The sequence below is a fragment of the Geotrypetes seraphini genome, chromosome 6, assembly GCF_902459505.1.
Source record: "Geotrypetes seraphini chromosome 6, aGeoSer1.1, whole genome shotgun sequence".
Classification (NCBI taxonomy): domain Eukaryota; kingdom Metazoa; phylum Chordata; class Amphibia; order Gymnophiona; family Dermophiidae; genus Geotrypetes; species Geotrypetes seraphini.
The window spans coordinates 16,921,440-16,935,440 of record NC_047089.1 but is presented as its reverse complement, the minus strand read 5'-3'; the positions used below and the strand labels follow the sequence as shown (position 1 = coordinate 16,935,440).

General features: G+C 45.7%; 1 protein-coding gene across 3 annotated transcripts in view; it reads left to right on the top strand.

Moving 5' to 3' along the window:
• The window catches only part of NARS2 (asparaginyl-tRNA synthetase 2, mitochondrial), a 107,937-nt gene that overhangs the window by 46,327 nt on the left and 47,609 nt on the right, over positions 1-14,001 (top strand). For all 3 annotated transcript variants that reach the window (XM_033949023.1, XM_033949022.1, XM_033949025.1), the window contains 2 exons: positions 1,426-1,526; positions 9,587-9,719. In XM_033949023.1, coding sequence (XP_033804914.1) covers positions 1,426-1,526; positions 9,587-9,719 — 234 coding nt within the window. The remainder of the gene's footprint in view (positions 1-1,425; positions 1,527-9,586; positions 9,720-14,001) is intronic.

Genomic DNA, 14,001 nt, shown 5'->3' with positions numbered 1-14,001 from the left:
TGCTATAAAAGAGAGGAATTCCCACTTCCTCCTGTCTTGGAACACTTACCCCCACACTCCTGATTGCTGCACCACGAACATCATGGCCACCCGATAACCACCCCCCACCCCCGGTGAAGATCGCCGACTGGAGGGATGCCCACTTCCTTCCTGCCTCAGCCACCCTAACCACCTCCACACCCCTGATTGACCAAAACCTGGACCCCCCCCACACACACCCTTGTGTTCCCTCCAACAAGGCCCCCCCCCTTCCAACCCCTCCTACCACCCCACCAAGTCCCCAAGAGAGGGCCCTGGTGGACTGGAGGAAGTCGGTTCAAAACCCTCCCAATTCAAGAACCCCCCCAGTCCCCCCCCTTTGTACCTTGTTGTAGAAAGACTGCAAGAAGGATGCCCGCTTCCTCTTGCCAGCAGGCCCGCCCTTCAGAATGGCGGGCCTTCCCCTTCTTGGTGCATCCTGAGATGCCTGTCAGAAAACACTGTTATTGAATGAGGGAGGGCCTAGTCTTTTCTTCCGAGCTTGATTCACACATCAAGGAAGGTTTAGATAGGTTCCTAAAGGATGAGGGGATTGAGGGTTACAGATAGATGTAGAGGTAGGTTACAGAAATGGTCAGGAACCACTTCACAGGTCACAGACCTGATGGGCCGCCGCGGGAGCGGACCGCTGGGCGCGATGGACCTCTGGTCTGACCCAGTGGTGGCAACTTCTTATGTTCTTATTGCATTGAAATGACTAATTTGAACTCTAATCTGACCAACTGAAGCCCTGTGGAACCACAACATATTTTTATACGGGGCCACTTTTGTGCTAATACAGATTACCAGGTGGTAGTTCAGCAGTTTGTTGCCTAGTTATCACTCAGTGCAGCAGTGTTATCAGAAAGCACATTTTGGAGAAAAGCAAAGGAGAGTAGTGACAGTCAGAGTTCTGGCACAGAATATGAAGACTACGTAGCAGAGTCAGCAGTTGACTGAGACAGTCAATAAGTTGTATAAAATGAAGAGTGTGATGTGTTTCTCATACTCTTTTGGTAGTTTCTGCAGGGACTCCACCTAGCCAGTGGCATAGCTCCTCCGTCTGACGCATGCCCCCCTCCTTTCCCCCGTACCTCTAGGTGTTCGCCACTGCAAGCAACAAGAACTTTGTGTTCCTTGCGGCTCCCTGAAGTGACTTCAGCAGGAGAGAAGATGCAGTCACAAGCACGTTAAAGTTGTTGTTTGCGGCGGAGAGGAGGGGGTACCAGCACCCAGGACAGATTGCCCCTTCCCACGCCACTGCACCTGGTCACCTCTGCATGCAAAGCATGTTGGTAGGATGAGGATTAAGGCTGAATTAAAACCCCAGAGAGGTGTTTTTCCCTTTTGAAGTATCTTGCAGGTATATATGTGATGATGATTTTTGTTTTATCTTGTGTTTAACAGACTGCCAGCAAAACCAGTGAACCCGGTAAAAACCCGCATTTCTTCAATGTTCCAGCGTTCCTGACTGTGTCTGGACAGCTCCATTTGGAAGTGGTAACAGGGTAAATACCCCTCAGTCGTCTTGTCTTCACTTATTCTTTGTGACTCTGTGCAGCGCTGCGTGCGTCCGGTAGCGCTATAGAAATAATGAATAGTAGTAGCAGAAGTAGTAAAAATTATTATATGTAGCTTACAATATACACAAATAATTACACAAGCATCATAAATTATCTTACTGATAAAACAAGAATAAAATAAAGTATATACAGTGTTCCCCCGGTCGGGGGTTCGCGGTCCCAGTCATTCAATCAGGAGTTGCTTTGAAACGCAGCTCCTGATTGGTAAGACCCGACTTAGTGCAGGAAGAGGCGGTCGGAGCATACACTGAGTGATTTTCTTCACTTGCCGGCGCTCCGGCTGCTCTCTCCTGCCTCTCCCGCTGCCCTCTCCAGTCTCCCCCATTGAAAAAACGTATTTGCGGTTTTTCACGATTCGCGGGGGCTCCTGGAACAGAACCCCCGTGAATATCGGGGAGTACTATAATACCGTTCCAGTCTTTATCTGCCATCATTTACTATGTTACTATAAAAACAAGCTAACTGAAAAAGATGTGCTTTCAGGAAGGGCTGTGGAGTCAGTACACAAAACCTTCCGATGCCTTTACTTATGGTATCTCTACTTTGACTCCAACTCTTATTTATATATCTACTAGTATTTTAGCCCGTTACATTAACGGGTGCTAGAATATATGTCTGTGTGTCTTTATTTCTGTCTCTCCCGCTGTCTGTCTCTCTCCCTGGCCCCCTTTGTCTGTCTGTCTTTCTGTGTCTCTCCCTGCCCCTGTGTCTTTCTATCTGTCTCTCTCCCTGCCTCCTATGCAGCACCATTTCTCTCCCACCACTTCCCTGTGCAACAGCCACAGCAGCATTCCCTCCCCCTCCATTTCCCTCCCCCCACACCACTTCCCTGTGCAACAGCAGTGTTTCCCCTACCCCCTTTCTCTTCCCACGGTCTGGCCGGCTCTCTTAGTCCCTTACTGCCCCCCCCCTTCCCTTCCTGCGGTCCCGACAAACCTTCAATTCCAGCAGCGTCTGCAGCACTCTACAACACGCTGCTTCGGGGCCTTCTACTGCCCAGCAAATCAGGGCAGTAGAAGGCCCTGAAACAGCGTGCATAGAGTGCTGTAGACGCTGCTTGAATCGGAAGGTTTCAGGACCCGCAGCCCTTGCCGGACCCGAAGCGAGCTCTGGGGGTTTTTAAGTCCGTTGGGGGAGGGGAGGAGGGAGGAGAGCAGCTCCTCTCCCTTCCAGCTCTGTGCTTCTTGGCTTTATCCTTCAGACGGCAAGAGCCGTCGTGGCCGACAGGCTCGGCACCGCCACGCGCATGCGCACTCCTACCTGCGGGTCTCTACAGCGCACGGAAAACGGGAGCACGCAGGTGGAAGTGCGCATGCGCGCTTAGGGCTTTATTATATTAGATATAGGAATTAATGGGGGTGGGGGCAGGGACAGAGCTCATGAGAATAGGAACAAACTTTGTCCCCCATGTCATTCTCTAGGTGCCATTTTCTCTAATAATAAATACCATAAAATATAATACATTTTGTAATCATCAAGGGGATCTTTTACTAAGGCCGCCACTAGCCGATTTAGCATATGCTAAATACTAACACGCCCATTATAATCTATGGACGCACTAAATCGGCTAGCACACCTTAGTAAAAGCCCCTCCCCCCCAAGAACTTGATATCAAAATATATTCTAAAAGTAAAACATATCCTAAAACAAATGGGTTAATCAAATTATCTGTGAAATAAGAAAGTTAAGCATTATAATATTTGCATGACATACAATTTATCTAGAGGCCATAATTTGAGGTTGTAGGGAGGAAGTCTCAGGAGCTATGTTAGGAAATTCTTTTTCACAGAGAGGGTGGCAGATGCCTGGAATACCCTCCTGAGGGAAGTGGTGGAGAGGAAAACAGTGATGGAATTCCAAAAAGTGTGGGATAAACATAAAGGATCTCTAATTAGAAAACAAAGGATATAAATTAAAGAGTTAAGGCCAGTACTGGACACTCTTGCACTGTCTGTGTCCCATATGTGATAATTTGGTGTAGGATGAGACTGAGGAGGGCCGTAATGAGATGTAAGAAGAGATTCTCTTTCTCAAAGGACCCTCAGCCACAAGAGGGCATCCGTTCAAACTCAGGGGCGGGAAATTTCATGGCGACACTTTATTTCCGTTATTTCCAGGGTCTACTTTAAATGTGCCTGCCTAACCTTCAAGATCCTCCACGGTATCCTTCCTCCTTTTATCCCTCTATCCTGGAATTCCTCAAATCCAACCTCCACTAGATCCACTCAAAAATTAAAACTATCCTACCCCTCCTTAAAAGGTATCTCCCTTGTTGGTAAACTTGGCTCTTCCCTCCCTTTCAGAATCACTCAGCTCTGGAACAGTCTCCCTTCCCCTCTCCGCAATTTGAGCCCCCTTCTACCATTCCGTAAGCATCTGAAGACCTGGCTCTTCTCCAGAACGTAACCCCGTCCCGCTCCTGGCACTCTCACACCAACCTCTCTTCTCTCATACTTATATAATTCCACTGGAGTTCCGTTCCTTCCCTAACCATGTAAACCGTGTCGAGCTCCATCTGCGGAGATGATGCGGTATATAAACCCAAGATTTAGATTAGATTAGATTAGATTAGAGTGGTTGATCCTTGGAACGAGATCCCGGTGCAGGTGATCGAGGCAAACAGCGTGCAAGAATTTAAGAGCAAATGGGATGCCCATGTGGGATCCCTTAGAGGGTTAAGCCAAGGGAACCTGTCACCAGGAGTGGGATCCCTAGGATAGTAGACTTGGGGGTGGGTCAGTAGAGTGGGCAGACCTGATGGGCTATGGCCCTTATCTGCCGTCATCTTCTATGTTTCTCTGTAACTCCACTAACTTGGGACATGAGGATGTTACTGGCCAGACTTTATGGTAGATACCCTAAAAACAGAATAGTTGGATAGGCTGGAGTGAGCTTAGATGGCAATACCCAGAAATATCAAAGAAGAGACAAGTTAGTTTAATCATGTATTTTTAATGAGAATAACTAATGGACAGACTGGATGGACCGTTCAGGTCTTTATCTGCCGTCATTTACTATAACTCTATTAGGAGTTGGAGTGGGAGTGTGCACATTTTCACTGACTCCGACTCCACAGCTCAAAAATTGCTTCCCATTCCAACTCCACAGATCCTGCTTTTGGGTGTTTCCAAAATGTCAACAATTAATTATAATTGGTAATGTTTCCAAAGAGCTGGTCCTGACACCATGAACAGTTAAAAATGGTCTGAAATTATGGTTTCTTACTCATAAATTGATATTTGAATGAGCTTTTCAATCATTGTGGAATCCGTTGCCAGGATATTTGAGACTGTGTAAGGATAAGATGCCCTTTAGAAAGCAATTAAAAACTTATTTATTTGTTAAAGCTTTTCATTAGTCTTTGGTGTTAAGCCTACTTTATAGTTTGTATTGTGCAAATGTTTTATTAGCTTTTTGCTTGTTTTTTAGCAGAAGTGCTCTGAGTTAGGGGGGACTTGGAAGAGATAATATTTGTTATTATAACATGTCCAAGTGTATTTGATTAAGTTTTTTTTTTTTTTTTACTGTAATCCGCTTAGGCATTAAGCAGATAAGAAATTTTTTTAAATAATAAATTCTGAAATTATGGAATCCAGATTCAGCCTGAGTAGATGTATTTATTATCTGGTATGTCCTCTGCTGTATGTAAAATTATAACCCATTTTGGAAGGACAGGCTAAATAATGGAATAAATAAATAAAGTCCAGATGTGTCATTGTAAATATAAGTATAAGTACTCACATTTGAGATACTCAAGGATCAAAATGGAATAAGTGTTTAAAACTACTACCCATAGCAGGAGTAGCTGTTTTTATCCTTGATTCTGCTTCTTCCTTTCATCATTCCCATGGAGGAATAGCAGGAACGAGGGTAGTTTAATTGGAGATCAAACCAGTCCAGCAAAACGGTAGGAATCGTGGTGATCCTTTTAGGAACTGAAATTACTTATTCTTCTCTGGAGTCAAGTCAGTATTACGAGAGGAATTGGAATGATTCTTGCAGACTAGACTACAGTTGCATTAGCATGTTTTGTGACAGTAGAAACCTGGCAGAGGACTAATTATGCAATTAGACAGGACGTGAGTATGTGAGGTGTAATTACTTGCACCCCAGGGGTGGCTGTCCTGGCCCCCGAGATGTGTGTAATTTCATTACCAGCCCATAGCTGCGTGCATTCTGTCACTATAATTAATGTTTTGTTTTTAAAAGCTGTATGCACTTATGGGTGGGATGGGAGAAGTTGGGACATGCATTTATTTTATTACTTAAATTTAACTCATGCTTTTATATAGTTAGCTCAAGGAAAGTTACATTCAAGTATAGTACGTATCTGCAAGATAAAAACTTCTCTAGTCTGTTGGAGGATTGCCTTGAAACTTTGCCTGAAGTTTGTGTATGTCAGGAACGGGTAAATAGATTAATAAGAACCAGGAAGTACGTTTAGCAGCCAAAGAGGGATCCCGTGTGCCAGGTTTCAAGCGCCTCACGTAGATCAGGTTTTCAAGGTAGCCTAATTATATAAAATTAACTTGCTTCTTGAATCAATTATGTTGCTAGCTTTGGATGCCATTTGCTCAGAGATGGCAGTATATAAAATTTTGTTTGTAACATTTTGACTACCCTGTCTCTTTAGGGGCTTATTTGCTGATGTTATTCATCTCTTACATTGTATTGCGTATCCCTGTACTCGTACACTAAATTTACAGAGGCATTACCAAGGATCAAATTTAGGGCCTCTTTTACAAAGGCGCACTAAGCGTTTTAGCATCTGTCCATAGGATAACATGCATGCGTTAGCGTTTAGCGCGCGATAATATTTAGCATGTGCTAAAAAGCATAGCGCACCTTTGTAAAAGAGGGGGGTTAGTGAGCGCTAATTGATTTAGCATACATTGTAGCCACGCCACTGTCCCAGACCGGAACTCAATGGCACCTCTAGTGGCTACAGCAAGTAAGCACAACAGCGTGTGACCCGGCCTGGAGTCACCCTGCAGGAACGGACTGACACATTAGTGGAACTTACAATAATCCAAAAATAAAACACAAAGAATGGGTAAATGGAAAATGCTTCACTTTTACTGGGTGAACAAAAATACGTCAGAATGGTCACTAATAGTGCACAAAGCAAAAACTCAAAAGAAGGCAAATAAACAAAGCAGAAAAAGTTCCCACTTTTTCCTCTTCTTTAAATCCAGTCAGTAATGTTCAGATAAGGCTCTCCTTAGAAAGGAATCTCGAGTAGATCGGAGAAAGTTATAATGCCGCTTTATAGGGCAATGGTCAGACCCCACTTGGAATACTGCGTCCAACATTGGTCTCCCTACCTAAAGAAGGATATAAAACTGCTGGAGAGGGTGCAGAGACGAGCAACAAAACTGGTGAAGGGTATGGAGAAACTGGAATACGAGGACAGACTTATAACACTAGGATTGTTCTCCCTTGAGAAAAGGAGACTGCGTGGGGATATGATCGAGACCTTCAAAATACTGAAAGGAATTGACAAAATAGAGCAGAGAAGATTATTGACATTGTCCAATTTGACACGGACAAGAGGACATGTAATGAAGCTAAGGGGGGACAGGTTCAGGACTAATGTCAGGAAGTTCTGCTTCACTCAGAGAGTGGTTGACACCTGGAATGTCCTCCCAGATGAGATTATTGCGGAATCGACCGTCCTAGGCTTCAAGAGCAAACTAGATGCATATCTCCTTAAGAGAGGCATATAAGGATATGGTGGACTATAAATTACATATATAATAGCAAGTGGAATATTAATAAGACACACCACCAAAATATATTCCAGTCAATGCTCACTACTATGGAGAAATACAGACAAGAGATAAGGGTATGTAGTTACATGGAGAAAAGACCTCAGTTTCCTCTTAGAGAGGTCACTATGACTGCCGTACTCAACTTAAAGCAGCATAGGAGAAAACATCCCTGGTCAAAAAACTCCACTACATAGTACTAACAAAAGAAACTAGTAGTTAGAATCAAAAAGACTTATCTCTTAATGTCACAATTCTCCAGGTGAGACAAGAATCCAGTTAGTTAACTTAGGATTATCACGTTAAACTTCATTCAAGCGTGAAAAATTTCTTTCTACAGAATCTGTAGAGCGGTAGTTAAATTACATAGACTTCCCCTGATGCAGCTTGTAGCGAAACAGGGCCTGTCGGGAGTCTTAAGAAAGAAATTTTTCACGCTTGAATGAAGTTTAACGTGATAATCCTAAGTTAACTAACTGGATTCTTGTCTCACCTGGAGAATTGTGACATTAAAAGATAAGTTTTTTTGATTCTAACTACTAGTTTCTTTTGTTAGTACTATGTAGTGGAGTTTTTTGACCAGGGATGTTTTCTCCTATGCTGCTTTAAGTTGAGTACGGCAGTCATAGTGACCTCTCTAAGAGGAAACTGAGGTCTTTTCTCCATGTAACTACATACCCTTATCTCTTGTCTGTATTTCTCCATAGTAGTGAGCATTGACTGGAATATATTTTGGTGGTGTGGACTATAAATTACGACAGGTGTACATCTGGCAGGGCCTCCGCGTGTGCGGATCGCCGGACTTGATGGACCGAAGGTCTGATCCGGAGATGGCAGTTCTTATGTTCTTATGTTCTTAGAGCCAGCACAGCCTGTAGTCCAAAACGGGTACAAAATCAAATTCTGGTTATCTCTGTTACTTCCAAACAGTTCACAGCTTCTCAAAATAAAGCCTCTAGCAGCAATTTGTAGTTCTGCTAGGATTAAGTTTGCTCAAAAAAAGCTTGTTCAAAGGCTTTCAAAATTCCCTCCCTGGGTGACAGCAAACCTCTCCCCAGAGACACTCCCAGCTTTACAAAGAAAACCCCCCCCAAAATAGTAAAGCTCAAACAAACAGTTCCAAAACAAAACTCACTGTTTGGTAGTTTACTGCTTGTGGCTGGTGGATAAACCAACCACAGCAGGCTCCAATTGCTTAGGCATGAAGTCCTCTATTTCCATAGGAAGCTCTAGGTCAGCCAAAGGATCATGCAGGGCATCTCCAGCTTCCTGTACCTCCATAGGTGTGGCTTGGTCGCTCCTGTTTGGCCCAGGGAGATCCTCAGGGAGAAAAGGCCTAAACCTTCTCCCTAGCTTGCCTGTCTGTTTGTTCCCCACTGCTGGCTTTTCTACTCTAGGGACCCGCCCTAACCTGGCTGAGTCAGCAGGGAACAAGGTAGCTCTTGGGCTCCTCCGGTGGTGACCCAGATACTCACTACCTAGTACCTTCTCAGCCAGCTCAGGCTTCCCCTGGTGGTTGCCGGGGAAATTAACATCATCAGGGCCAGGACGGATCTTGTAAACTCCCTTCCTGGGTTTACCCTTTTCTTTACCTTCTGATTTAGCTGGGACACTGACAGGCGCAGAGCCTGTCTGGTCACAACATTAAATACTAAGGACTCCTTTTACTAAGCTGCGCTAGAGGTTTTAGCACGCACTACATTGCCGTGTGCGCTACACGCTAATGCCTCCATAGAGCTTGCGTTAGTATTTTTTGTGCAGTGTGGGGTTAGCGTGCGCTAAAAACGCTAGCGCGGCTTAGTAAAAGGAGCCCTAAGGCGCCCATAGAATATAATGGACGTTTTAGCACTTAGTAAATCCGTTAGCGCGCCTTAGTAAAAGGAACCCTTAGTCAAATTATATTTCTGATTTACCTTCTTCCTTCCCCAGTAATTTTTTTTACCATCCATCCCTCTTCCTGCAGCCTTCACTCTTCTCTACTTCCTACCCCTGTGCACTTTTTTCCTCTCTAGTTGACATAAAAGTATATGACCTTTTTTTAGCATGCATACTCAACGCATGTACACGGTGAGATTTAAAAAAAAAAAAAAAGTAAGCTATTTTCTCAGGACCAGTACTGAAATGAGAACTCTGCACCATGTGTTGTGGAAGCGAGGGAGATTTTTGAATATATAACAAGCGTTTTCCTGAAAGCTGTTTCTCATTCTTGGGTTTCAGTGGTTTTGTGCGAGCGTTTACATTTGGTCCTACATTTCGAGCTGAGAATTCTCAAAGTCGTAGACATCTATCAGAGTTTTACATGGTAGAAGCTGAAATTTCCTTCACAGAGAGCCTTCAGGACATTATGCAGGTATTGGGGTTTCTTTCTTCTTTTGTATTTTAGGGGCAAGAGAAAGAGTTTGCTCAGCAGTTAATGCCCGCTCCTTTTGTACTTTCAGTTTTCTAGTAACCAGCTCCTGTTGTGCTACAATACCCAGGTTTCATACCATCTAGTTCAGCCCTTGTAGCCTTGACCCGAGGCCACAGACTGCAGCTCTTTCTGGAACACATACTAGCAGTGCATTCTTCAGAAAGGAGGGCAAATTACAGCAAGTGATCTATGCTGTGCAATTTAGGGAACCCTGTGCTAGTCCTATCTCTATCATGACTTCATTGGACAGTGCCCTCCTCCTTTCGACGAGGGCCAGGCCTAAATACAAACCTGCAACTCCCCTCAAGGCCTCGGAACCATTGTTTGTCGCTCTTCTGGCCCATTGCAGTCATGAACATGAGAGGTGTGGTCAGTAGGAGAGAATAGCTGGTGATCCAGCATGTCTGACCCCTCTCTCCGCTGCTGGCTTTTCCCCTATGCCAGTTAACCTATATGGGAAGCAGAAGAGCCTGGAAGAGCTAGAGTCAGCTTTTGAGTCCTGATGACTGAGCTGCAAGAAGGTGAAGGGGAAAGAGCAACCTTCAGTTATTATTCCTGAATTCAAGAAAGCCTGGGGATAGGCATGTGGGGTCTCTTAGAGGAAGAGATAATAGTTACTGTGGATGGGCAGACTGGATGGGCCATTTGGCCTTTATCTGCCTCATGTTTCTATGTTGCCACATGGCTTCAGTTTTTTCTTAGGCGCCAGTAGCCATGATTCTGTTAATGGCACCTAGGTGTGATGGACCTATGGCCGGTGCCATTTTTCTAGGCGCCGACTGATTAAGATGCCGTTTATAGAATCCAGACCACAGAGGATAATTTTAGAACAAGGGCCTAGGCTGGAAGGCACCTATTTGTTTCTATAAAATATTAGAGTAAATCCTGCAGAGTTTGCACTAGGGAATGACACGGGGACAAATGTTTCCCCATCCCTGTGAGTTTTCCCATCCTGTCCCTGTGAGTTTTTTTCCTGTCCTTGCCCCATCCCTGCAAGCCTCAAACACTTTAAAATCATAGTAACTTAGTAGATGATGACAGATAAAGACCCGAATGGTCCATCCAGTTTGTCAAACCTGATTCAATTTAAATTTTTTCTTCTTAGCTATTTCTGGGCAAGAATCCAAAGCTCTATCCGGTACTGTGTTTGGGTTCCAACTGCCGAAATCTCCATTTAAACCTACTCCATCCCATCTAAACCCTCCCAGCCATTGAAGCCCTCTCCAGCCCAACCTTTCCCAAACGATCATATACAGACTAGAGAGCTGCACGGGAACGGGGACAACGGGAATCCCGCAGGACCCACGGGTTCCCCCTTCGGGTCACGGGGATCCCATGGGGACGCCCCCTAGGGTCGCGGGGATCCCGTGGGGACACCTCCGAGGGTCGCGGGGTTCCTGCGGGGCTGGATGTACTAAGTCACGCGGCTTTTCTCCCTACCTGCTCTGCTTGCAGCACAGAGCCGAACGGAAGTCTTCCCGACGTCAGCGCTGACGTCGGAGGGGAGGGAGGGCTTAAACAAAGCCCTCCCTCACTCCGACGTCAGCGCTGACGTCGGGAAGACTTCCGTTCGGCTCTGTGCTACAGGCAGGGTAGGTAAGGAGGCGTAGTCTCGTGGCTCGAGTGGCTACCAAGGGAGGGGGGCGGTCCGCCCCGCCCCGGGTGCAGCACAGCCGGCCAGGTCCCCTTACTTTTGTGGCACTTCCCTGACCGACCGACCGACAACAGCCCCGGTCTGACAAACCTCCCTGCCCTTAACCGCGAATCTAAATTACCTTCTTACAGCAGCTGTAAGAAGGAAATTTAGATTCGCGGTTAAGGGCAGGGAGGTTTGTCAGACCGGGGCTGTTGTCGGTCGGTCGGTCAGGGAAGTGCCACAAAAGTAAGGGGACCTGGCCGGCTGTGCTGCACCTGGGGCGGGAGAGAAGGAGGGGGGAGAAGGACGCTGAAAGCACTGGGGAAGACAAAGGGGTGGAGAAGGACGCTGAAAGGCCATGGGGAAGACGGGGGGGAAGGACACTGTGGCCACCAGCTTAACCCTGAACAGGGCTTTGTTGCAATACTGATGGCTACACTAAACAGCACCTAAGCGTGTGACCCGGCCTGGAGTCACCCTGCAGGATCGGATTTTCAAAAATGGAAAACACCACAAATAAAGTTCCAACACAGGGACAGTTTATATAAATAGTTCTCTTTACTTAATCCTTCCAAACAGGTAAGTAATACTTTCATCGATTCAACATTCCAGACAGCAGTCCAGTAAAGAAAAGAAAAGAAGAATACAATACTGTCAAAATGGCAGAGTAATTGAAGCAGGGCTAATTAACTCCAACTTTCCTTTTTCTTCCTGCTTCTTAAGTCTCTCCTATTGTTGAGACCTGGGCTCAGTAGAGAGCTCACTCTGACTGCTACCAAGCAGTCCTTTTCCTTATTCAAAAACAGCTATAGTCCAGCTTTCAAGTTTTACTTAGATTGCAGTCCATAACAAAAAAAATAAGAAAGCCTCTGGCAATTAATAATCAAGGTTGCCAGGCGAAGGAGAGAGTAGTAGGTTTTGCAAAAATTACAGTCTTTCAAACAGACTTTCACATTCCCTCCCAGGTGTAAGCAAAACCTCTCCCCCAAATACTCTCTCTAAACTTTCACAGCAAAAATCAGCATTCAAAAACCAAAAGAACAGCACACAAACAGTTTCCAAAACTCACTCACTGTTTGTGGCTCAGAGTCCAGTTCACCTGCATTGGTTCAGGTAGGTTAGCATTCTCACCAGCACAAGACTCTTGAAAGTCCATCAGTTCCTCAGATTGAGTCAAACCCTCTGGTTGTGCAACCTCATCCAGCTCCATAGGTTGGGGCTCTCTGTCCCTGTTTGGCTCGTCAGGGTCCCTAGGGAGGCAAAGCCTAAATTTCCTCCCTAACCGGCTTCTTTCCCTGTTGTCAGGGGCAGGCTTATATACTCTGGGGAAACGCCCTGCTGTATCAGCCCTGGCAGTATTCCAAGGGCCTCTTGGGCTCCCCCGGTGGTCCAGGAAATTATTTACTTCAGATCCAACCTGTTCTTTACCAATTCCTACCCGGGATTTCTGTTTCACCTCTTTTCCCTTTATCTTGACTGGGACCTGCGCTGGAAGAATTCCTGGCTGGTCACATACCCCCACCCTTAAATGGTGCTTATCCCTATAAGCCTGGGGCTGTGTCGTATTTTCCGGAATGCGAGATAGGGTATCAACATTAGTGTTTAAATGCCCGGGCCGATGGACTACCACGAATCTAAAGGTCTGTAACGCTAAGTACCACCTTGTAAGACGGGCGTTATTATTTCTCATGGTCCCTAGCCACTTCAATGCGGCATGATCGGTGACCAAGGTAAATTGTCGCTCCCCTAGATAATGGTCTAAAGTTTGCATGGCCCACTTCGCTGCTAAACAATTCAACTACCGCATAATTCTTCTCATTTGGGTGTAACTTCCTACTCAAGTACAGAATTGGGTGCTCTATTCCTTGGTTTTCCTGGCTGAGTATGGCTCCTAAACCGCAGCCAGAGGCATCCGTCTGAAGGATTAAAGGCTTGTTGTAGTCAATGGCCGCAAGGACCGGTCGACTACACAAGCTATCCTTCAGATCATGGAAAGCCTCCACACTGTCGACCCCCCATTGCAGAGTATCGGGGACATCTTTTTTCAACATATTTGTAAGCGGAGTAGCTCTAGTGGCAAAATTGGGAATGAACCTTCTATAATATCCCATTAAACCTAGAAACCCCCGCATTTGTTTCTTAGTGTTAGGTTGGGGATATTCTTGGATGCACTTCACCTTATCGACTAGGGGTTTGATCTGGCCTCTACCCACTGTGTACCCTAAATATTTTACCTCCCTCTGCCCCAGGAAACACTTTTTGGGGTTTACAGTAAACCCTGCCTTCCTTAGTGACTCCAATACCGCAGCAACATGTTCAAGATGCTGTGGCCATGCGGAGGAATATATTACAATATCATCAAGATACGCCTCCGCGTAGGCGTGATGCCCCCGCAGGACCTCGTTCACTGCCCTCTGGCAAGTAGCAGCTGCCCCATGCAGTCCAAACGGCATACGGGTAAACTGATACAATCCATAGGGAGTGCTAAAGGCCGTTTTAGGTTTAGCCCTATCGGTCAAGGGGATTTGCAAATATCCCTTGGTCAAGTCAATGGTAGTCAGATATTGAGCCTGGCCTAAACGATCC